This window comes from Lissotriton helveticus, chromosome 2_1, assembly GCF_964261635.1.
Source record: "Lissotriton helveticus chromosome 2_1, aLisHel1.1, whole genome shotgun sequence".
NCBI lineage: Eukaryota > Metazoa > Chordata > Amphibia > Caudata > Salamandridae > Lissotriton > Lissotriton helveticus.
The window spans coordinates 936,893,692-936,917,439 of NC_136059.1; the positions used below are offsets into that span (position 1 = coordinate 936,893,692).

At 42.6% G+C, this 23,748-nt stretch overlaps 1 protein-coding gene across 11 annotated transcripts in view; it reads left to right on the forward strand.

The window, feature by feature from the left end:
• CDC14B (cell division cycle 14B) overlaps positions 1–23,748 on the forward strand; it is a 640,126-nt gene that overhangs the window by 392,341 nt on the left and 224,037 nt on the right. For all 11 annotated transcript variants that reach the window (XM_078675678.1, XM_078675670.1, XM_078675671.1 and 8 more), the window contains exon 9: positions 5,054–5,284. In XM_078675678.1, the coding sequence (XP_078531804.1) occupies positions 5,054–5,284 (231 nt within the window). The remainder of the gene's footprint in view (positions 1–5,053; positions 5,285–23,748) is intronic.

Here is a 23,748-nt window from a genome sequence, read left to right on the forward strand (position 1 = left end):
GCCACAAAGGGCATTATATAGCAGTGTCCAAGTGTTGAGTTCCAGATTACTAGCAGGTGATTCCCAAAAACATTTAAAAGCTGTGGGTGACCACCCGAAAAGGGGTCGATGTGCAACAAGGGTCCATTTCCAGCTATAGGATTACAAGGATTTCCCAAAGTGGTTTTGTGTTTTTTAATTGACGTAAGCGGTTAATCATAGATCATTATCAAAGTTCTGTTTGGAATTGCATTAGTTATAGTGGGTCAGTACACAAGACATCTTGGATGATGCATGTCCAAACAGGTTTTAATGGGTGGACCATGCCTGCTCCAAGTCATTCCTCCACAGGCTCTCAGGCATTCTTTGTTCTTTAATGTAACTATTGCTTGATCTGTATACTGAAAATGAGGTGTCCCTGGAATGTAAAAGCGTAATGGTGCTAAGACCAGTTTTATACAAGGGTGTCTGATGTAAAAGGGATGCTCGTCAAGTGGCAAAATAAAGAAATTAAAAATACTTCATAATTAACCCAAACCAATAAATTAGAATTTGATAGAAAAGCATTCACAGAATACAATACAAGCTCAACAATAATGAGATAAAGGCACTGAACCCCAAAAAATAATTAATTAGAGCAAACAAAAACACACTAAACTATCTCAGGTCTGACATCTACATGGACGTAAAAGAATAGGCATTGGAGTGCTTTTCATCATACCTAGCAGACTTATTCCAGGGGTTCATATTATCTCCAAAAACTTTGCAACCTATATGCTATATACTCGAATGAGTGGTAACGTTCTCCTAATGTGCTATCAACACATTATATGGAGATAGAGGTTTAAAAACTACGGCAGAGTGAAAGAAATACTTCTCAGTTCTAAAAAAAAACCTTTATCTTTGGGGTTGCTGGGAGAAATGGTGAAAATAAAAATGTGGAATGTGGGAAATGGTGACTAGAAGAATAGGAGTAAAACAGGGTGCTGGAGAAGACCAGGAATGGGTTGACACGTTCTGCTAGGAATAGTGGGCATAGGGAATGGGTTAGAAATAGGAATGGTAGCTATTTGGATGTTATATTAATGCTTTTATTGTGGATACTATCTGTTGATTATCTGTAGGCACTGTCCTTAAAGGAGACCTGCAGTTAAGGGGATGGGAGAAAAGTCAAGGGGATGCCAATGAAATACACAACTGTAAGCTGGTATAAATGGGGATCACTGAGAGAAGGACTGGCCCTGACTGAGAGATTGTATGAAAGTTGTTTTCAGGTTCGCCTGTCTTTCACCAAGGTTTCCCTGGTGTTCTCATTGATTTGTATACTTTTCCAAAGGAAAGGAAAACTAGGGAAGTGTTGGGAACATATGCACTCATTCGCTGTGTAGCTGGAGGTGTACGGTAATATAGGGATATCTGATAGACATCTAGCCGCACATTTCTTAACATAGAATATCCTCCAGGCGCCAGTCTGGATCTGGAGACTTTTCAGCAGTACCTCTGCGCGCTGGGGGAATGGCTTTGTATGGCTCCGCTCTGAGGTCGTCCACGGATATGATGTCAGTGGAGCCATATATGTCCCCACTGACGTCCGTTTTCTTCTTTTCTGTCCTGCAATGCAGATGCAGGAGAAACTGTTCCTCTGGCCTGTTTTGGTTTTTGGCCTTACTGATGCCTTTTCGCGTCCGGGAACAGTGTGATCAATGCCTTCGGACTTCAAATGTGTGAAACCTGTACGCTGCAGATGTCGGCGACGGATCCTCGCGTGATTTGTATGTGGTGCTTGGGTGAGCACCACGACTCCAAGGAGTGAGACGCCTGTCAGCAGCTGAAGCCGAAATCCCAGCGGGAACGTAGGATGAAATTGTTGTTCGCCCGGATGTCTCGTTTGGAGTCAGAGCGTTGTCAGTCTCCTTCTTGAGCTGGCTTACCGGTTGCATGGGTGACATCTGCCTCTATATATGTCCATCTTGGCATCCATTGTTGTCTTTCGTACTGCTTTGTCCTTTCTCTGGGACATTAATTTTTTTCCAGATCCATGAATCCTGTGCACAGTTCTGCTTCTTATTCTTATTGCAGAAGCTTGTGAATTTCTTCCATTGTGCATTACCATTGTGGTTTCTATGATTTTCCCTCGTCTCTTCCTGGGAAGTGACGGTCTTGATCTGTCCTCTGGCGGACTGTGGTGCCAGTGCCTTTACTTGTTGATGCTTCTTTTACAAAGCTTAATGATCTGGTGTCAGCCAAACTTACACTTGCTGTCCCCACCTAGTTTTGGTCCATCTTCTTGATGGATTGTTCTCTTATGGAACCTGATGAGGTTGAGTCGCAGACCCTCCTCTGGGGTATAGCTTTGATATCTAGCTTTGGTATCTATTTTAAGTTGAGGCATCTGCGGCTAGATCTCTCTATCAGATGAACAAGTTACTTACCTTCGGTAACAATGTATCTGGTAGAGACAGTCTAGTCTCAGCTTCCTTAGCGCCCACCCATCCTTCCCACTCTGCGAGGACCATTTTCAGGTTGGGTTCTTACTCACTGGTCTTTCCTGCCAGTGATCATTGCCTTCATGCATGTTTCTCTACTTCACATCCTTCTCCAGGTCAGGATGTCTTAGTCTGTTTTACCTGTTGCTTCTTCACCCATTCTCACAAATGGGTGTTGGAGTCATATATACATGCACACTCTTGCATCCTGGTCTTTGCAGTGTGGAGGTTGGCCATGTCCTTCTCTCCCCCACCCCCCTTTTATCCATTAGTTTGTGGCCTATTTGCCTCTGATACAGTCAATTGCTCATATTTAGTGTGTGTGGTTGCACATTCTCTGCTGTTGCAGGGATGTTGTTACTTGCTTTAACATATTGGTACCGTTTTTATCGATTCCCATGACTTACCTGTGGTGACAGACTGCCTATTGTTTCCTGTAACATTCATTTGCTGTTTTGCTTCATAGGAGGGTATCGTTCTTTGTTTATACAAGACTGTTTCTACGTGCGGAGTACTCTGCTCTCGCCAGTCAGTCTCTTACATTATGTAGTGGTTTTCCCTAACATGCAAGGTCATGTTTCTCTTCTTTATTATCATTGTTGTCTCAAAGATCTTTCACCCTTTTTGTCACACTGTTCCCGCACATTCAGTTTTAGTATGGGCTCCGTGTTGTGGCACAAACCGTTTCACAGTAGAAAACTGACGTCAGTGCACCGGGAGGGACTTGTATGGCTCCACTGATGTCATATCCGTGGATGATGTCAAAGCGGACCCCTGCGACACCGTCCCCCAGAGCGCAGAGGCACTGCTGAAAAGCCTCTGGATCCAGACTGGCGCCTGGAGGATATTCTATGTTAAGGAATCTGTGGCTAGACTGTGTCTACCAGATACAGCCTTACCTGCACTATTTCTTGTGGGAACAAACCTCTGCCTGTTTCTGTAGTGAGTTTCTTGAACAGGAGGTAGCAAACATAACCTACCAAATTCAGATCATTAGAACCAGCTGTCTCAGTCTGTGCAAAAAGAGGCCAGCAAAGAGTTACTAAATCTCATTGCCAAATGTCAGATCATATACTCGATGGCATAGATACTCCTCAATGGGAATTCCATTGCTTTTTCACCTGATGTGTATGGCAGCTGGTGGGGTAGAAGCAAAACCCACCAAGTAAAGATGAAAGTTGGTGTTTCTTACCAAAGAACAATGGGGGAACAAGATATTAAAAAAGAACAGGGTTAGTTGATGACTTCAAAAATCCTAGACAAAGGTAACATGCCTACTCATCCTTTTGGATTTCTCCAACACTTTCAAAATGGTCGTTCACCAGTCCCTGCTCTACCACCTTTTGCTTGCCTCAGGAGATGAAGTCCTGGACTGCTCTGCATCATTTGTGGCAGGCAAGCTGGGTTGTCTAAATAAGCCTGCAGATTCCCCCCACACTTCAAATCACTCATGCATGCAGGATTTCAGATGTGTTGATACTTTCTCATTGATCTATAATCTTTAAATTCATCAGTTTGTTGACATGACCTTACCTGGGTGTCCTTGCGATGATGTGTTGTCATATCCGATATCTTGCTTTTCCCTTATTCAGGTTTGAATTTACACAACGTAACTGCAGCAAATGCGCACAGGTTCACGCCAGACTTTTCTGCACGGCCTAAGAATGTTGCTCACTCCGCTTTGATAAATTTCAGCATATTCATAGTCCTCATTACCAAATGTCACAGGCAGCCTGGTATCCATTCTGTCTCTTGTATAAATGTCAATTCTTTGTCCGTAAAAAGGGGAGCAGAAGTTGGGGAATGAAGCTCCCTTTTTGATTAGATGTTTCTTTTCTCTAAGTTGTATGCAATTTTTGCGCACTTTGTCTCTCACAGATCTGATAAATAGACTCCCAGGTAATGGTAAATATCAATGTGTTTCTCTTTATTACAGTAAAGAACACTACCCCAGATTATAGTGCTTCTCTTCAGTGGATAAAGTGACTCTTGTCTACCTTTATTCAGCTTCTTAGAGTTTCTTTCATCCTTATGTTTCAGTCCAATTCTATACAGTTTTGTCACTTTAGTCAATGAAGCTAGGTGAAATGATTTAGTCTTATTTTGAACATTGACCTAATGCTTCTTTCATATTGTAATGAAGCTGTTGCTAGAGATGCAAAGAAGTGTAGCCCAGTATCAAACTTCGCAAAAACACAGCTAACGTTGCCGTATTTACTGAATTCCAAGAAAAAACATTATCAACCACAGTCATTTTCTGTCTGAAATGTTTTTATGTTTTGTGTTTTTTTTCTTTATGTAGACCTGTGATTTGTCTGTGTTCTTGTTCGCAAGTGTCTGGATCTTAGCCAGATTTAAATATTTATATATTTTTTTAATTTCTCAAACTTATTTTACTGTGTATATGCACTAAATTATTGGACATTGCTTGAACGCCATTGAGGTGTCTAATACAATAATATTTCTTGCATCCCTAACAAGTTAATGAAAAGATCTACCCTATGAGCTAACTTTTACTTGCTATATTGTGCACTGGGCGCCTCATGTTTTTTACATATCTGTTTAGACTGTTCCATTTCTTTCTGTAGGTTATCCACTTCATGCTCCTGAGGCTTACTTTCCATACTTCAAGAAGCACAATGTCACAACAATTATTCGGCTAAACAGGAAAATGTATGATGCAAAAAGATTTACTGACGCAAACTTTGACCACCATGATCTCTTTTTTGTGGATGGAAGCACACCAAATGATGCCATTGTGAAAAGATTTCTGAACATTTGCGAAAACGCAGAAGGTGCCATAGCAGTGCATTGCAAAGGTACACTACACTATAGTTTAGAATGGGATACTCATTGCCATTAATCAGCTTTTGTTATTTTTTTGTATTCTGTTTTATCTAGAAAAGAGCGAAGCCAATTTTCCACTACTGTAAACATAAGAACTTTTGATCCAAATGTATTTGTCTATTTTTGCGCACAGTGAATCCTGTAATGCATGCAGAAGGAAGGATTCTGCATCTTCACAGCATATTTAAGGCTTTGTTCCTTTGACTGCATAGTTTGTCAACATGTTGCAACACAAGGGAGCGAGATATGGGGTGACGATGAATTGGTAGTCAAAAGCTTTTTGGTATGGTGCTGAAGCATTTTATTGATTTCAGGGAAGTCCAGTACAGGCATCTTTACTAACTTTCAGCCTCTGCAAGCAAGAAATTCAAATTCTAGATGTCATAGATATGTTTTTTTTCCATTTTGAAGTTGTTGAACTTGGTAGCTTGTAATAGCAGTGTGTACTGTGCATGAGCAGCCTATTTAGCCTGAACTTTTATGTAAGCAAGCAGTAGATTGTTTTCTCCATTTGCAGGCAGCCCACACACATTGCCTTTATTTTATTTTTGCCTCTTGAATGTATCTTATGCTGCATTTTGTTATGTGCATTTCTAAAGCACACGTTCGAAGGCATGTGTGCCTTAAATACACATGATTTGCATACTCCTGCCATCTAGTGTTGGGTCCGGATGTTTGCAAGTTGTTTTTCTTCAAAGAACCATTTTTCAAAAGAATGTTAAAAAATAAATAAAAAGTATTTTTCAGTCACAAGGTAAGGTGACTTCTACTTTCGGTGATAGTGCACATGGGCATCGACTCCATTCTTAGATTGTTTTCTTTCAGCCATCAGGTTCGTACGTGGTTTGCAGTGCTCCGGTTCGAAACTATTCTTCAGCACATTTCTATTCTTTGTATGCTCTCTTAGCACTTTGGGTCTGGGCACCAATATGGTGCAGTCATACTCCTTCGCTAAGTCATGGTGATGTGTACGCATTTCATTTAGTTGCGCTCTTTATTATCTATTAATACTAGATCATTTTGGATGGACACCGCATAAAGTATAACTGACTAGTGTATTGTTTAGTAAAGTTTTTCATTAGCTAGTGTTTTAATAGATATGCATTCAGTGGCTGCTCAACTGTAAGGCATCATGTGTGGCTTTGGTACAGTGTTATGTGCATGTTGTTGTGTTCTATTTAAGTTAACCATTTCTGGATTGTAGAGATGTGGGTTTAGGGTGATAAGATGCATGCTGTTGAGAAGGTGGCTCGTAGTGATCTATATGTCTTTTGGTTCTGTGTGCTAGGTAAGGCCATTTAATCATAGGCTGCAAGGGACTGAATCATTGACTGATTTCGCTCGCCTTGCTTTGTGAGGTGCTGCTGTGGGCTCCTTAGTGGCTGAGGGTGTTAAGGGTGTGGAAGCGGTTAAATACAAGAGGCTAGAGCTTTTGAGACGATCAGGATGATCTTGAAGCAGAACAAAAGAGGCAAGGAAGGTTGCAGTGATGGAAGCTACAACGTAGGGCAATTGCCATATGTTTTCGTCCCAGATTTCAGTCATTGGAACCAAATCAGTATGGCATACCAAGCTGCAGCATTATCGCAGTTGCAGAGCAGTTCACAGTGTAGAAATTATGTAAGAATTACATGTTCAAGTTCTCACCCAGCTTCTGTATATGGGTAATGTAAAAATATTACATATAAATATATAGGTAGCTGATTTGTCACTCGTGTATATCAGTGTTATCACAATAAATGTATAGCTGGATAGATGAGTTTATCTTTCTGGTAACCGATCTGCTCCCTTTTTTTCACTGTCCTTCGACTCATATCAGGAGTTGTCCATGCCCTGAATACTTAAGCAGAATGTAATCCGCCACCATCTCAGCCTTGGTGCGGTAGCCACGAAACAAACTCAGATGGCCCACCGGAAGGCCCAGGAGATTGGGGTTAGGAAAGGGATGCCAGGGAGTCAATCCTGTGGAAAGGAGTTTCTGGCTACTACTTCCTCTTGAACAATGTTTGCAGAGGTATTAAATTAAAGTGCAATTATTGTGCTGTTCCTAGCCGGAGTCATGGGGGTGGTAGATTAGAAAATAGGATCTGACCTCCTTTGGTTAGGGAATGGAGAAGGGTGCTACAAAATTCCTTACCGATCTGAAACCATTCAAAGGGAAACTAGTTTGGCACCATAATACATCTGCCAAAGCAATAGAATTATACCTAGCAGAATTTCCATATTTTGCCCAGAATTGTTTCACACATTGTATTTATTAATACTTTAACTGTTGGTAAAGTTTTGATCAGAAGCAGTCCGTTCGCAAGCCACTGTGAAATGTCTCAGTGGCTCCCTGTACTCGGAGACCTGGGTCTTACTTCAAACCCAGAGCTCTCCTAACCTTGACTTTCACAATTTCCCTAAAACAAGATTTGTAGATGGTAAGGGAATGGGACACATTTCTACAATCCTTTAGGCACTTTAAATAAGGCAAGATGTATTGCTTTCTTCCCTTGGCTAGTTGTAAAAAAAAATCTGTTGAAGTTACTCTGCAATGTCACTTAGTTGAAGTAATTGCCAAGTAAAGTCCCACATACCTTCAGCTGTGTGGATATACGGGCACACAGGTTCAATTGAAAACATGAAATCTACCCTTGGAATGCTTCATCACTATCTGGTGGTTGATGCAGGGGCAGAGCTTACTTAAAGAACCTGGGTCTGCCCAAGATGGGTGCCACATGTAATAAGATTTTGAGCCCAAGCTTGTGTCGATTTCTTTTAATGCTGCAATCAGGAACACCGATGCAGTGACCAATATCTGAACCAACTCCTTGGCATACAGCAATGATTGGGGACACATTTCGAGCTGGGACATATAGCTGCATATAGCTGACTTGTCATTGAGCCTACTGGTAACGGCCAATTCTAGGTCCTGAGATCCAGATCTCTCATAGGGGTCTCTCTCCTTCGTTGTTCAATGTTTTATTCACAGATTGTTCTAAAACAGTTTTGCCATTTAGTGCTAGAGATTTCTCCCCCTAAATGTCAGGGTTCAAAGCCTGATGGGACTGTAATGGACCATGTCTATTTTAGATCCTCATGAATTATGCTTGGGTTGAAGGCACAGGCTCGAGGTGGTGTGACAAGTGTGGCCCTGTACATCCCAATGTCTTGGAGTACAAGGCCAAAGGTTTATGGGCCACGACAAACATCCGTCTCAACGTTCTTGCGGTCTAGGTCAGAATTTCCATCCAGATCATTCTCTCCATCAAAGTTTTCAAAATAAAACACAAACTAAAGTATGAGGCATGGATATGTTTCTCAAAAGCTTTGTTCTCATTCAAAAGGTAATTCACGTTGGAGCTTACTCTGCCCCCCTGTTAGTAGTCATTGGAGTGCTGTAGGTGTGGAGATAATTTCTTCACAGGATCCTCTGCTAGCGCAGCCACTGGCTCTGACCCAAGGATTGCACCAGCTCCTCAGCCACCGCTGCCCTTCCCAAGGCAGCCCTAGGTCCAAGCTCCTGACACGGGGAGCCAATGCAGGTTACTTTATTCACCCCATGACTGAGATGTTTAGGTGTGCATCGATCCCCTGTGGAGGACTTGTGAGGCCCATGGAACCTTTTAGGGCTCTGTTCGGGTTCTCTTTTGTGAGTCCTGACGATGTAGTTCATCCTCTACGTTCCACATTGAACACCTCTTGTGTTATTTGGAAGTGTCCCGCGGGACGACTTTTGCCAGCTGGCCTCTTTGTGGCACCACTATTGAGCAGTCTATATGTAAAACAAAGGCAATCCTGCAGATATCTAGAAGAGAAGCTCAAAGAATTATTCAAGTTAAGATGACCCTTCCCACTAGTACTACTTACATACAATGCACAATATGTTTGGCTCGGATTCCGACTAAATTCAAATGCCTGATCCAATCCAACATGATAATACAATGGTAACAAAGAAGCCAATTTACTTCCATCACTGTCTTCTGACAGAGTGTATTACTTAGCCTTGCAACAGCCTAATGGATTTGATACTTCACCAGAGGTACAAATGGACTGCCCTCCCATGTCAGCTTCCCCTGCGGTGGCTTCATTTTGTGCAGTTTTGAGAGGGTCTGCTGATGTCCTTGAGCATTGTTTGCCTACTGTAGAAGTCAAGTCTAACATGTTAACATCGGTCCAGATGTCATTTAGCCATTACCTCCGAACCCTTACACCTGTCCAATAACTCAATTATCAACCCGGTGACAACTGCATGGGAGAAGCCTGCATTAGCCCTAGTGCTTGATTGCAGCTGCTACAGGCAATAGCCCTGGGGAAGGTGGGTGGGGATGGGGTGAAAAACGCCCAGCAGTTTTGAAAATTTAGATGTGTTGTCAAAAGACTTCAAGTTGTTGCCAGCCTTCACGGTCTTCCCAGTCTTCCCAGCACCAGAACCAGCTCCACTGACAATACAGGGGTAGAGGTAAAGGCATGGGCTAACATGCCCAGAAAGCCACCTCTCCTTCCCTGCGCCACCTGGAAAGCTGCTTTAGCTTTCCAATGAAAGAATGTGCGCAACCCTTGGGAGAAAGGGCATTCTCCTTTCTACTTGCTTGGAAGGCCACAACAATGGACCAGTGGGTCCATCAGTTTGTAGAAAGGGGGTACCATCCAACTCCTCATCACCACCATACTTGTCTTAGAGTGTTAGGCTTTAGATCAGAGGTTCAACAATCCCTCACTGGTTTGGCTTTTTTTTTATTTATTTTTAAGCATGATCTATTTTAATTAAAAGATTGCTTAGATATATAAGCTGTACATTTTGTTATACCCAAAAGGCACAATGTGTTGTATACTTTTTTTTTTTTTTTTTTTTTATTGGTTATTGAGGAAAATCACAGTAGTACAGTACATGATTGAACTACACATTGCAGAATATCATCAGGAAATTACAAGTCACCATCAGTCAATAGCCTTCAAGGCACATCACCCATCAATCTCTTGTCTACGCATTTCCATTTCTACCGTGGGCGACACACCTATATCTCCCCTGTGTTTGTTCCAGCGGGACCACTTCCAATCCCATTTCTTAGGGCAGCCCCTATAGACCTCTGTCTCTGCCAGCATTCACCAGTCCATTTCTTTGCCCCACAAGGTGACACAAGGCGGGGTTTTGTCCCCCCCAACCCCTAGCGACCTCTCTTCACCATTGTGTAACCCAAATGTAGTGAACTGTTGTTCGATTTCAGTTAGGTCCATGGCCTCCCAAATGTTTAGCAGTCCTAGTCGTGGGGAGCTCACTAAAGGTCAATATCGACCCCTTTTTAACCAAATCTTCCACTGTGGACAGCCCAATGAGGTCCCATTTATCAAACCCGGGCTGATATCCCAGCCTCCCCAACTTCTGAGCGAACCAAAGTGGCATGGCCAACGATAATGTGTCTGTCCAGCCCAGTTGAGACGTGACTAGGCGCCAAATATCAAGTGTGTGCTTAGTCGGCCCAAAAAACTTCCCTTTATTTTTCTTATCTGTGGTTGACAGGGCACCCAAATAACCCGAACGGTCAGTCTATCTATCCAGAGCATACGCTGGGTCATCTGGAGGGTAATATATCCAATGGTTGACAGTCCCCAGATGCGCCGCCCAGTAATAACGCTGCAGGTCTGGAAGGGCTATGCCCCCATCATACCAACTTTTTGTCAGTTTCTGCCTAGCAATCCTAAGGGCCCTCCCATCCCATAGCAGCGTGGTGATCTCACCCTCAACCGCTCTGAAATATGATTCTGGGACTTTGTAGGGGCAGTTGTGGAGAACTTAAAGGAAGCGAGGAAGGGCCAGCATCTTAAAAAGCGCCGCCCTCCCCACCAGTGTCATGGGTAGTGTCCTCCAATGCTTAACATCTGCATGCAATCTAGCCAGAGGTGGAGCCAAATTTGAGTCATAAAAACAGGCTCGGTCTGAGGTAACAAAGATCCCTAGATATCAAACTGTCAGTGGCTACCGTTATCACACATTGTGCTATGAGATGCGGCACCTCTCCTTTCAGCATGAAAAGGACTGACTTGCACCAGTTTATAGCAAACCCCGAGTATTTGCCAAAGTTCGTGAATATGTCTAAGACAACACTGATCAACCTATATGGGTATGTCAAGTACAGAAGGATATCATCCGCATAGAGCGATACGCGGTCTTCCACATCATTCGCCCAGCTCATGCCACGTACCATCACGTCTCTACGTATCCAGGCCGCGAGTGGCTCCAGTACGAGGGAAAAGATCAGGGGGGACAACGGGCATCCATGCCTCGTACCCCTACGAAGTTCGAACGTCCGGGAAGTAAAACCGTTCACCCTCACCTGTCCTAATACCCCTGTATATAAGAGGCATATCCAAGCCACAAATGTGGGGCCTAGCCCTTCCCTTTGCAACACCTCGAATAGATATGGCCATTCTATGGAGTCGAACGCCATAGAGGCGTCAAGGGATAATAACGCAGCGTCTTCTTGTATGTATGGTCATCTAGCCATGACGTTGTGTACCCTTCGCAAGTTGAGAGCCGTGTTACGCCCTGGCATAAAGCCAGAATGGTCTGGGTGGACTAAAGAAGTGATAACCGTCGCTAATCTATTCGCCAAGACTTTCGCTAATATCTTTGTCTCCACATTTATCAATGAGATTGGCCTATAGGAGCTACAATCGTCGCTCGGTTTTCCTTGTTTATAAATAACTACTATAGTGGCCAGGCGCTGGTCTATGGGCAGCTGGCCCCTCTCCAAACTCTCATCATACATGGCTTTCAGATGTTGTATAGTTAAAGAGGCTGTAGCCTTCAGAAACTCCACCGGAACTCCGTTAGGCCCCATAGCCTTTCCTGACATAAGTTGCCCCAGAGCCTTGCCTATTCCTTCTGTGGATAGGTCAGCCTCCAGAACTTCTTTATCTGTCTCCGAGAGGCACGGTACATTAATGTCTGCAAGAAACTGATGTGAATCGTCTGCTGTGTAACTAGTAGAGGGGGAGTACACCCCTTCAAAGTAGTCTGCAAATCTTTCCACTATTTCTTTCGGTGTGCTACCGTGTCTCCATCCTGCGTTGGCAGCTTATGAACCCATCTGGAGCCTTTTTTCCGCCTTTCCAGCCACGTAAGCGTCCTGCCTGTCCTGTCCCCTAACTCGAAGAGTCTGTGTTGCGTCGCTTGATACCTGGCCACTATCTGCTCTCTAGATTTTAACCGAAACTCATCCTGTTTCAGGAGAAGCCTATGGCCGATGTCGGGCGAGGGATCATGCGAGTGCTCACACTGGTTTGTCTTTTGACGGTGAGCATCTCTGCCCATAGGTTAACAAGATGCTGAATTTAAAAAAAAAAAAAAAAAAAAAGAATACCAACACAGCCAATTTATTGCAGTGTTGCAGCTCCAGTAGGGTAAAACACTTTTTCCTAGGTAACAAATGAGGGCATCATCCCAAGCAAGTTTCCCTCAGACCTTAAACCCAGTACCACCAGCAGCAGCAGCAGCAGTCCTTTCAGAAAAGTCAGAGCAGTGCCTGTATCAAAAAGGATGCTTCTGTGGAAACAAGTAAAGAAAAGCTAGTGGTGCCCGAAGTGGAGGCACCTCTGCCACTACGCAATAACCAGGTATTTATTTCCCTGACCATCAAACATCTGTTTGGGAACGGCTGACATACATGCCATGATGGCGGAGGAACATAACCTTACACTTGTATTTATAAAGCGCAATGGGCAGCGCCTTAAGACCCATGGGTCTCAAGGCGCTGAATAACAGATGTTTATTGTTACCCAACTCAATGGTACTCATTTTATCGACATCAGATGGATGAAAGGCTGAGTGGACCCGCCGGGATTTGAACCTGTGACCATGAGGTAGAACACAGGCCCCTGAATGGGATTCATTAGTCCACTAAGCCACCAGACCTGGCGTATAACCTCAGATCAATAGGTACTGCTCATTGTCGCCCAAGGCTATTGTCTCTAGCTAAAAACTAACCCCCAATATATTACAGGCCCGTACAGCATGACTCTAGAACATTGCATGCTTCTACTGGAGTAGGTTCAAGTGCTACTCCAGAGGGAGCCATGGAGATTGCCCCTTCACCATAAGAGAGGGGGGGGCATACCCTTGTTCTATTTTCTCATTCCAGAGCAAGCACAACCACCCTTGAGGATGCCATCCCTCTTCTTTAAGTAGGATTTTGTTACATGTCAACCCTCAATCTCCAGAATGCCAGCTTCCACACTCCTATTCATCCAGCCCACTTACAGTAGTTATAGTATTTAAGGATTGTGGAATTCATCACCAATTCAAGCTGCTATACTTCGTAGTCATCACAGCTCCAAGGGTGTTCACCCAATGTCTGGCAATTTCGGTAGATCATATACGTTCTAGTACATCTCTTTACACACTTCCACGACTTGCAGATAAATGTAAGCAACAAAGGAATGTGTCTTGCTTACACTTAGCAGACAAAATTTCTTCTCCATCCATTGGCAGTCTCCGTCAGTCTGAAAACAATCACATCTTTGTCCTCAACAAATGCAAGTATTCCTTGAAGCCAAACTTGGTGCAGTGACGCATGAAAGCTTACCCCATTCACAAGAGTGTGATGGAGTTCCAAAGACTGCTTCACCTTACCAGATTTTGTGTTCTCTGACTGTAAGAAAAATCATGAGGATACTACGAATATTAGCCTCTTATATTGTCTTAGAACAGAATGCAAAATTGCACATGCGCCCACTTGAGAATCTGTCTGGGCAGTGGTCACAAGCGAATGGGGATTGGCAGGATCTAGCGTTGGTAGATCCCCAGTGCTCAGCACAAACTACAGTGGTGCTTATTAATAGGCAGGTCTTTTCTCTATTCACAATCACAAGTGACCATAAAATCAGATGCTTTCCTGACGGTTTGGGGTGATGTTAAAGGTAACCCTTTACAGTCTTTGGTCTCCACAGGAACATCTCCTTTGCATTACTCTATTATAATTCTAGACCGTCAAGCTAGCCCTTTGAACTTTTGTGACTCACATTTTTTATGGCAAAGTGATGCTTATTTGAACAGACCTCATGACTGTAATGTATTACACACTTAAACGGGGGATGCATTCACTGCAGCTGTCCTAGATTGCACATACAATTTGACATTGGTACCATCAAGTTCACTTGTTGGCAGAACCTGTCCCTGGAGTTGATGATAACCTTGTGGATCTCTTGCACTTGAGTACTCAGCAAACACATGAATGGGAGATCAACCCAAGTGTTCAATACTTAAAGCACTGGTGCATGCCAACAGCCGATTTGTTTGCCACGCATGAGAATAATACTGCTATCCATCTTCCCTATTGGACTTACCGACATAGGTACGTGTCTTGGTACTTTGTGGGGTTCATGGGATATAGCATGAGTCACCTCTAGATCAAAAGGATTTCTTTGAAGATAAACAAGTTGTAATGTTCCAAGACCACCATTAGATGACCGGTGTGTGCAAAGCACCTGTATCTACAGCACAATATAGATATTAAAGTTAAGCAACTGTTTCCAATAGAGACATATAAGCACAAATTCTTCACCTTAGACTTTTCCTCAGGCACTAGACTGTATTTGGGAAAATCTTGAACAGTAACCATGTCCAACAGTAGGTGCTGTTGATCGGCTCGACGTCTGCATCAGAAGTGATGTGCACGTATAGGTACCACACGGCGCGCTGACCTCTGTTCCTTCCTTTCCGCAACAGAGCTGATCTGTAGAGCTGCTGCTGTATTATTTGGGCCACTTTTTTTTTTGGACCCTTTTGTCTTTATAGAAATATAACCGTGACCAAGGTATTACAAAATACCGAAACACGTTGGTTGTGTCTCTGTGTTCCTGACAAATGGATTTAAGAATAAATTAACTTTGCCTAATATCGCTGCAAGAGTGAGACATATATATATATATATATATCTATCTATCTTCCTTCCTACAAGAACACGTCCAAAAACTGACATCTTATATTAAGGACACAGGCGACTTTTTGGTTTTTGCCAAAATGATCAACTTTTCATGGATAGAGGACTACTTGTTGATTTACACTGGATGTAGCCTCTTTATATACATCAATCAGACACAAAGATGGACTCCGAGCCTTGCATTATTATCTTTCAAGGAGGGGGCCACAATATGCTGAACACAACAAAATGTTGATCAATATGGTGGAAATTTGTTTCACTAACAACATCTTTGTTTCAAAACACCCTGTTCCAACAATCTCGAGAGGTTGCCAGGGAGCCAGCTTCTCCCCCAGTTATGCATGTTTACACCTGGGCTGGTGGGAGGAGCTGGTTCTCATGGATGAACATATTAATGTCATGCTCAACAATGTTAAGATATGGTGGAGATTCATAGACAGTCTGTTTTTAGTCTGGCATGGAACCCAGTCAGAAGCTGAAATGTTCATTGAACAAATCAACAAAAATCAGCTAAATTTACACTTCACTGTCTGTACCAGTAAAGCTAAAATACATTTTCTAGATGTTAAGGTGTACGCTAATCAGGTTAGGCTAGAGACAAAATTGCATAGAAAGCCAACCGCTGGTAATGCAATTCTGCATGCCAGCAGCTCGCATCCAGGCCACTTGGTTCAAAACATACCATATGGTGATCTATTACGCTTAAAGCGGATTTCTAGCAACAGTAAGGATCTAGAGGTTGCACAAATGGAATGCTTATCTAGATTTAAGGAGAGGGGGTATAGTAGTGAAATGTTGGGCTACCGCCTTGACCAATAGCAATCAGAAAGACAGGGAAACCCTTCTCAAACACAAATCAAGTAAGGTTACTGTAGCGGATACACCTAACAAATTTAGATTTATTTTGGAATACAATCGGCAGGAAGTGGAGGTGAGAAAGATAATTAGAAAAAATTGGTATCTCATCCGCCAAGACCAGATGATTGGTAAAACAGCCCCCAAGAGACCTGCCATTACCAATAGCAGGAGCATCTACATGAAGGATGCCTTAGTCAACAACGATCCCTGTGGTCCTTCAACCAAAAGTACATGGCTAAGTCAGAGAATGGGATTTTTCAAATGTAAGACTTGCAAAGCATGTCAACATGGGATGTCCATGACAAGCTACACAACCCCCTTTGGCGGCCCGGAGGGAAATATAGACAAAGCTCTGAACTGCAAAACAGATTGTGGTCTATGTGCTGGAGTGCCCTTGCAATTTAAAATATATCGGGAGTACCATCTTGTAAGGGCACAAAAGGGTGCCCCAGCACATATGAACCATAAAAAACGACCAAGCCTATTCGGTGGCCGGCAATTTTAACGAGAGGCATAACGGTAACCCTAGGGATCTAAAATTCTATCTCATAGATTTAATCCCAACTAATAAAAGGGGAGGGGACCGAGAAAAGGCGCTCCTGAGATAAATGAATTACATCTTAAATCTTGCTACCAAGCATCCAAATGGTTTAAACAGTTCGGAGGAGTTATATGCTAGTCTATACACACGAGAAGGCATTTTTGCAATAATAAAGAAAAACATCAAATGTTCAAAAATGCCCCTGTCCCAAAGGCAAAATGATTAATGATCCAATTGTTCTTTGATCAAGTACTTTGTGTATTCAGCAAAAAAGACCGCCTTGAGTAATTTTACTAAATGAAAAATACACCTTCCCCTTGGTTTTAAATTCACTTAACTTTGTTTTGCACAAATCACTTACACGAAAAACAACTGACAAACCACATAGGGAATAGATTTGGTGAGAATATCTAGCCCGAAAGTGGTCAATCTTGGCATAGTTAGGTTAATGAGCACCTAGATTGGAGGTACTTATACCAAGATGTCAACAAATCAGGAAGTCAAATGCAAGCATTTATGCACTTATCTTATATCTGTAATATTATCTATATTTATTTGTAATCGGGTATTATTTATTTATGTAAATATTGAATATGCGTCAACTACATGTAGGTTTTATAAAGACATGTTTTATGAGGATATATTTATTTATGCATATCCAGTGTTACAGAAAACACTGTGCTCAACAAACTTTGGGGCCAATTGCACATTGTATATACAAAACAGAGCATGCTGTTTTAACAATGATCTGATGACTACAGAATGTACAACGAGATCGTCCACTACCATCTCTGTCTTTATCAGTTGTGATTAGGTATATGTCACCTTAAGTAACAATCACGTGATGTGGGGAATAAAACGGGAAAAAAAAAAGAAAAAAATGTGAAACCTATATAAGAAACTGTCAAGGTTTGAAGCGAGTCATGTGATCAAGTCCCCTGGGAGGGACGAAACGCGTAATGGCTGCCGCACTTTGTTTGGGAGTAAAATAAATATTGTAGTCAGAACAGATTTCCAGTGGGCCGTGCTCTTTTCATTGCGCCTGTAGGGTAAAGGCACTACTTTGAAGGAGTGTTCTGCGATCTATATTTCATGTCTTCTTGTAGCTGCACAGGGGGAGAGCTTTCATAGAGTAGAACATCCTTGCCAAGAACAGAACGTTTAGGATGTGCATTTGAAAGCATGAGCGAGAGAGAGAGAGAGGTGTAGAATTTAATTCTTGGTCTCGAAGTACAGTGTTAGCAGTGGTGCTCAAACGTACAATATGTTGTACATTGGGAGATGAAGTGTGTGATGCTATAGAGCAGTGGTGCACAAATGTGCATTGTGCTGTACATCATAAAGTATTATGAAGTTCTTACTATTGGCTTTGGCATGCCCTCATGCCAACTTGAATTTTGTCAGCTAGCTTGAGCTTTTGCGCACAGAGGCAGGCCTCCAGATTACTCAAGTTGTTTAGGCTATTCACATTCAAGTTTGTTTTGTTTTGTTTTCTCGTGGCGACTTTAGTAAGCTTCGTTAAGATAAAGGCTGGAATACGTGAGCGCCCAGAAGTAACTTGAGAATTCTTTTGCCTTTGGAATGCTTGTATTGAAAGTGGCCAACTCCAGTAAGTTTCCTTGGCGCAGAGAAGGGCCTCCCGGAACCTTCTAGTGTGCTTTGAGATTATAAAGCTGGGGTTTGTTGACTTAGAAACTGTGATTTTGGAATCAAATGGGGACGGACACATCTACTTTGGCAGAACCCAGTTTGGTGAGGCTCTTAACCCCGGCTGTGAATCCCACAGTCTGGAGTGGGCTACAATGCAATGTTTGAAGCCAGTGCAGTGTTTTGTTTTTGAGTATTGACTTTGTGATGTGTGAGTGAGTCTGTGTGCACATTCAAGTCTGCGGTGGTTGTAATCATCTGATGTATTTAGTGTATATATCTTTCTGATTTCTTGAAGCAGACATCCAGTATTATCTGCTTGTACTTAATTTCATAATATTATCCATGCATTTAGCAGTTGCATTTGCCTACTTATAAGTGTTATTATCGCTTGCACATATATATTCATATATATCTGGGAAAGCCTTTTTGTTAGAGTGTTGCACAAACAAAACCCCATGCCTTATTCTGAAAACATTGTTTTTATAAAAGTGAAATCCCTTTCCTGGTGGTGTGTTTTTATTGCTTCGTCGTGACATCTTCCTGGTTGTGATGTATCTGAATGCCAGGGCAGACTAACACGGCCACGGATGCCTTGCGAATCACGAATGGTGTCTACAGCAGCAGCTGGTGCAAGGTCTCTTCAAAGAATGGGAAGAACCCTGGCTTGATCTTTATGCCATCGCCAAAAACATGCAATGTCTGCTGTTCTGCGCACTGCAGTTTCCAAAGATGCTCTCGTTTTCAGACACAATCTGCTTAGAATAGAACCCGTAAACTCCTGTATACATTTCCGCCGATAGCTCCTGCCCTGTATTTTCTAAAAGATCAGGACCGACCAGGCCAAGGTCAGCTTAGTGGCTCAAGAATGTGCCAAGTGTTTGGTATCCTCTCTCCTGAGCACGAGCATCTGTCCTCTGATTAGACTGCCTATTCGGGAGAACATCTTGTCGCCCCTGAGCACGAGCATCTGTACAGACTCCACCTTCCTGCCTGTTGATTGAGTGGCTACAGTTGGAGGTCTTTGATCTTCCTCCCGAAGTCTGTGAGGTCATCTTAGTACCGCGGCGTCTATCAACAACAAGCATTTGCAATGCAATAGGTCTCGCATTTGCGAGAATTTGAGCTATTTTTATTGTAATTGACATTGCCTTTTATTTATGAAACATAAATAAAAGCCGTTGTCATTTACAATGCCAATAGGTCAAACTTGCATAAATGCGAGACCTATTGCACTGCAAATGCTTGTTTAAACATGTTTGCATTGTTTATTAAGGAAAGCCCGGTTGCTAGTCCGGCCCTGCTTGTGATGATCATCTTCAGCTGAAATGCGATGCCTATTACACTGCAAATGCTTGCTTAAACATGTGTTTGCATTGTTAATTAAGGAAAGCCCGGTTGCTAGTCCGGCCCTGCTTGTGATGATCATCTTCAGCTGAAATGCGAGACCTATTACACTGCAAATGCTTGCTTAAACATGTGTTTGCATTGTTAATTAAGGAAAGCCCGGTTGCCAGTCCGGCCCTGCTTGTGATGATCATCTTCAGCTGAAGGTCTGTCTGAACAGCACGTGCTCCAGGAGCCTTTGCAAGAGGTCATGTTTAGGATCCCTGGCTCATGGAGCTCAGATACCCTCCTGCCAGGCTTCTGCAGCATTTGTTTTGGATGGCTGATCATGAGTACTTTGCACACCATATAACTCTGGTCAATAGTGTGGCCAAGCTCCTGCGGCTGCGAGGGCCTGTGATCCACCGGGCCGTATGCACTGCACAGAGAACTGTGAATATAATTCTCCATTTAAGTGTAAGAAAATTGAGAACTAGCAAGGTGGTTCTCATATGCACAACCGGATCATTTCATTTCACATTTGCTGCATCATGTCTGAGTTTTATGGGCTGGCCGATGTAGATAATAATGGAATAATGAAGACGACTATGAACCGACTTCTAGCCACTTCCATCTGGTGGTTGTTTGCAGGAGTTACAAGAACTTGTAGAGCTGGAGAGTTGAAAGCTAGCATCCTTGAGCACCTTATCTGTTTGCAGCATAAATGTGATTACAGAGTCTAAAGTAATGCTTGGATTCTTTGCCTTCTTTGCTGGGACAGGAGTTTTTGCCTGGATTAAGGGTAATGGAAATGGGATGGATTCTCCCTAGTACCGCCTAGAAGCATGATCTCAGTTTTGTCACCATTCAAGCAGAAATGGTTGTCCTTCATCCAGAAGTGGAGATTGTGGACACATATTGTTTGGGATTCGGACAATATTATGGATTTAGCGTTTTAGTCTAAAACATTTAGACTAAAATTTACTAGAATGGATTAAAAGGGTTAGATTTGCAAAATGAGAGTAAACTTTTATAATAAATTCCAGGTATACCAATAAGGGGATAAACATAGGTTTAGGGAATTGAGTCGCACACGTTTTGGTTTAGGGAGTAACCTTAGCCTAGATGTTTAAGTAGGGACAAATGGTTTAGATTTAGACACAGCGGCTGTGATTGGGGCTGAGGAATTTAAATGTGGGTTTAGGGAAATAGGCTTAGATTCATGAGGTTAAACCAAGTATAAAGACTTTAAGGTTTAGGAGCCTGGTATTAACCTAAAGGTTTAGAAATATGTAGGTGGATTGCCTTAGGTATCAGATTTAGAGGTTTAGGCTGATTGGGTATCAACAGCCTTTGAGTTTAGCATTAGGTTTACAGTCTTAGACTTTCTGTTTGTTTAACATTAAGTGCTTAGGTTCGAGTGTTTAGGCATCTTTTTGAGGCCTATCCTATATGTTTGAATGTAGGAGTTTGGGCTTGGACGTGTATCCTAAGGTTTACTCTTACTCTGTGATCCTTAGCATTCATTTTGGAGTTGTAGCACTTAGAGACTAAGATTGCATTTAGAGTTATAGACTTTGTTTTAGGTTTAGTGTCACAGCTGGTTACATTTTGATGTTTAGAGACATGTCAAAAAATTCTTTAGTTTAGGTTCATTGGGGTTTAGCCTTAGCAATCAGGATTATGATTCTGATTAGGCAGGGGCATTGGAGCTAGGCATTTGGAGTTAAACGTAGCTTTAGAACTTGAAGTCAGACACAGACACTTGAGTTAAACTTGCATGCTGGGGATGGAGGTTATGTCTGTTTAGTTTTAGGAAGAACAAGTACAAGTCTATGGGGACAAGGTCCTTGTAAATGATTATTCAGGGCAAGGACAGACTTTTCAGGCGCTACATGTGGTACTCCTTCCCTCAAGGCTAGGCGCTCCTTTCATATAATTTTGGGTGAGGGCATTTCAAGCCACGATAACTTTACACTTCTCTGTCACCCATAGACTTGAACACTTTACCAGCATCTGGTGATGAGTCGCATTTTTTTGGTTGACCTTCATATTAAAAAACTCATACGGCAAGCGGCAAACCCAAAGTGTGACAGTAAAAAGCTACGCCAGGGTCTTCGTTTTCAATCAGCAGCCACCACAGTGACATGGTCCACAGACACCGCTCCCTTCACAAGGATACCTCACTTTTCACCATCACCACTGCACCTGAACATGGGGCCCCCTTAATGAGAGCGTGCAGTGCAGAAGCACATTCAGAAAGCGGCTTACTGCCAGAGCAAAGCCATCAGTACTGAGCCAATCTTGGTCTAAAACAATGCTTCTGAAAAATTCTGCTGGCAGACTCAACAGGCACACAGAGACTTAAGGTATTTATTTCCCCCACCCGCCTGCTCACTTTTAAAAAAATAACTACCTCCTTTGTTCAAAATGGCTGGGGCCATAAAGCTGTAGCAATAAATCCCCTCGTACCTCGGATGTCCACGAGGCTCCTCAGCTTAACTCCCCCACACCGAGATAAGAATTCCTCCCAGCTAGCCTTGAGCATTGCTTGCTCAAACAGAAAATGAAATTCCCTCCCCTATGCTCCCTGCCTGCATGATTGAAGGGAAACTGCTCCTCTCTGCTATCTAAGCAACAGCAACAAACAGAGGACTACTGGCTCTATCTCACCTATTTGGCGGCCATGTTAGATTAGACTAGTCTCTCTCTTGGGCGGCCATCCTGGACTAGTCATTTTCATCATTATCTGATCACACACTAAGAACTTATCATCTTTGACTAAGCTCAACTACCGAGTACTTTGCTCAGTTATGTATCTAGACCTTCTTGTGAAAGAATGTTTGCCTATTATTGCAGTATTATATTTCTACCTATATTTTGAACATTTGTAATGCACAGATTGCTACCTCATATATGAAAGAATGTCTGCCTATTATTGCAGTATTATGCTTATACCTGTGTTTTGAACATTTGTATTGCACAGATTGCTACCTATACCTATTATTGCAGTATTATACTGCTACCTGTATTTTGAACTCTTGTAATGCACAGGCTGCTACCTCAAATACCTTGGTTGCTAACTAATGTCATCTTTGATTTTTGATTCATGCACACCACTGGCTACATCTGTATTCTGTTCTTATATTCAATCAGTAGTATACACACACCTATATTCTGCACTATTTTGCACATTTTCGCAACCTGCACCCATCCCATTTTTCTCTCCTGTTCTGCACCGATTGCTACCTCATATATCGCATGCTTCCTCTGCATTCTACACTATTCTGCACAGTTCTGCAACCTGCATCCATTCTCACTCTTCTCTCCTGTAAGGCACCGATTGCTACCTCATATATTTCTGGTTGCTCACTAGTGTCACTTCTACCTGTAGCTTGAACACTTATAATGCATATATTGCTACCTCATATATTCTGATTGCTCACTATTGTCACTGCTACCTGTATTCTGAACATTTGTAATGCACAGATTGCTACCTCATATATGTTGGGTGCTAACTAATGTTACGTTTGATTTCTGATTTTTGATTCATGCAAAGGTTGATCACTAGTGCCACTCTGGTACTTTATAACTTGTATTTTACAACTTCTGTATGTTTTTGTTTCCTCGCACATTCTTACACTTGGGTTATGTTGATGGATCACTAGTACTACTCTATACTGTGTAACTTTGTACTGTGTAACCTACTGTAGGTATTTGTTTTTCTGCACATGTGTACCACTATAGTGCATTCTCCCATACCCAACTAAAATATCACTGCGACATGGATCCTATCGGCAATCACACATATAAAATCAACTACCCACCGTCACTCACCAAAAAAGCCGCTTAACGCTTTAAACACAACTTCCTTAGGTCACACCCTGAAACCCCCTTTGCTGACACCTACTTCTCACCGGTCAATGGATCCCTGAACACTGATATCATCTTCCACACCTCACGCAGAGCTCAATGGAGAAAAGCGTTCCTCACCCTACTCACCGTCTCCTCCACCAGGAAATCCGCTCACAGCCTAACTCTCTCCATCACGCCATCCCTATTCTTCACAGGCAGAGCCACCATCACTATTTACAATAACGGGATTGTCCTATCCCAATCCACAGACCGGAACCTGGAACTA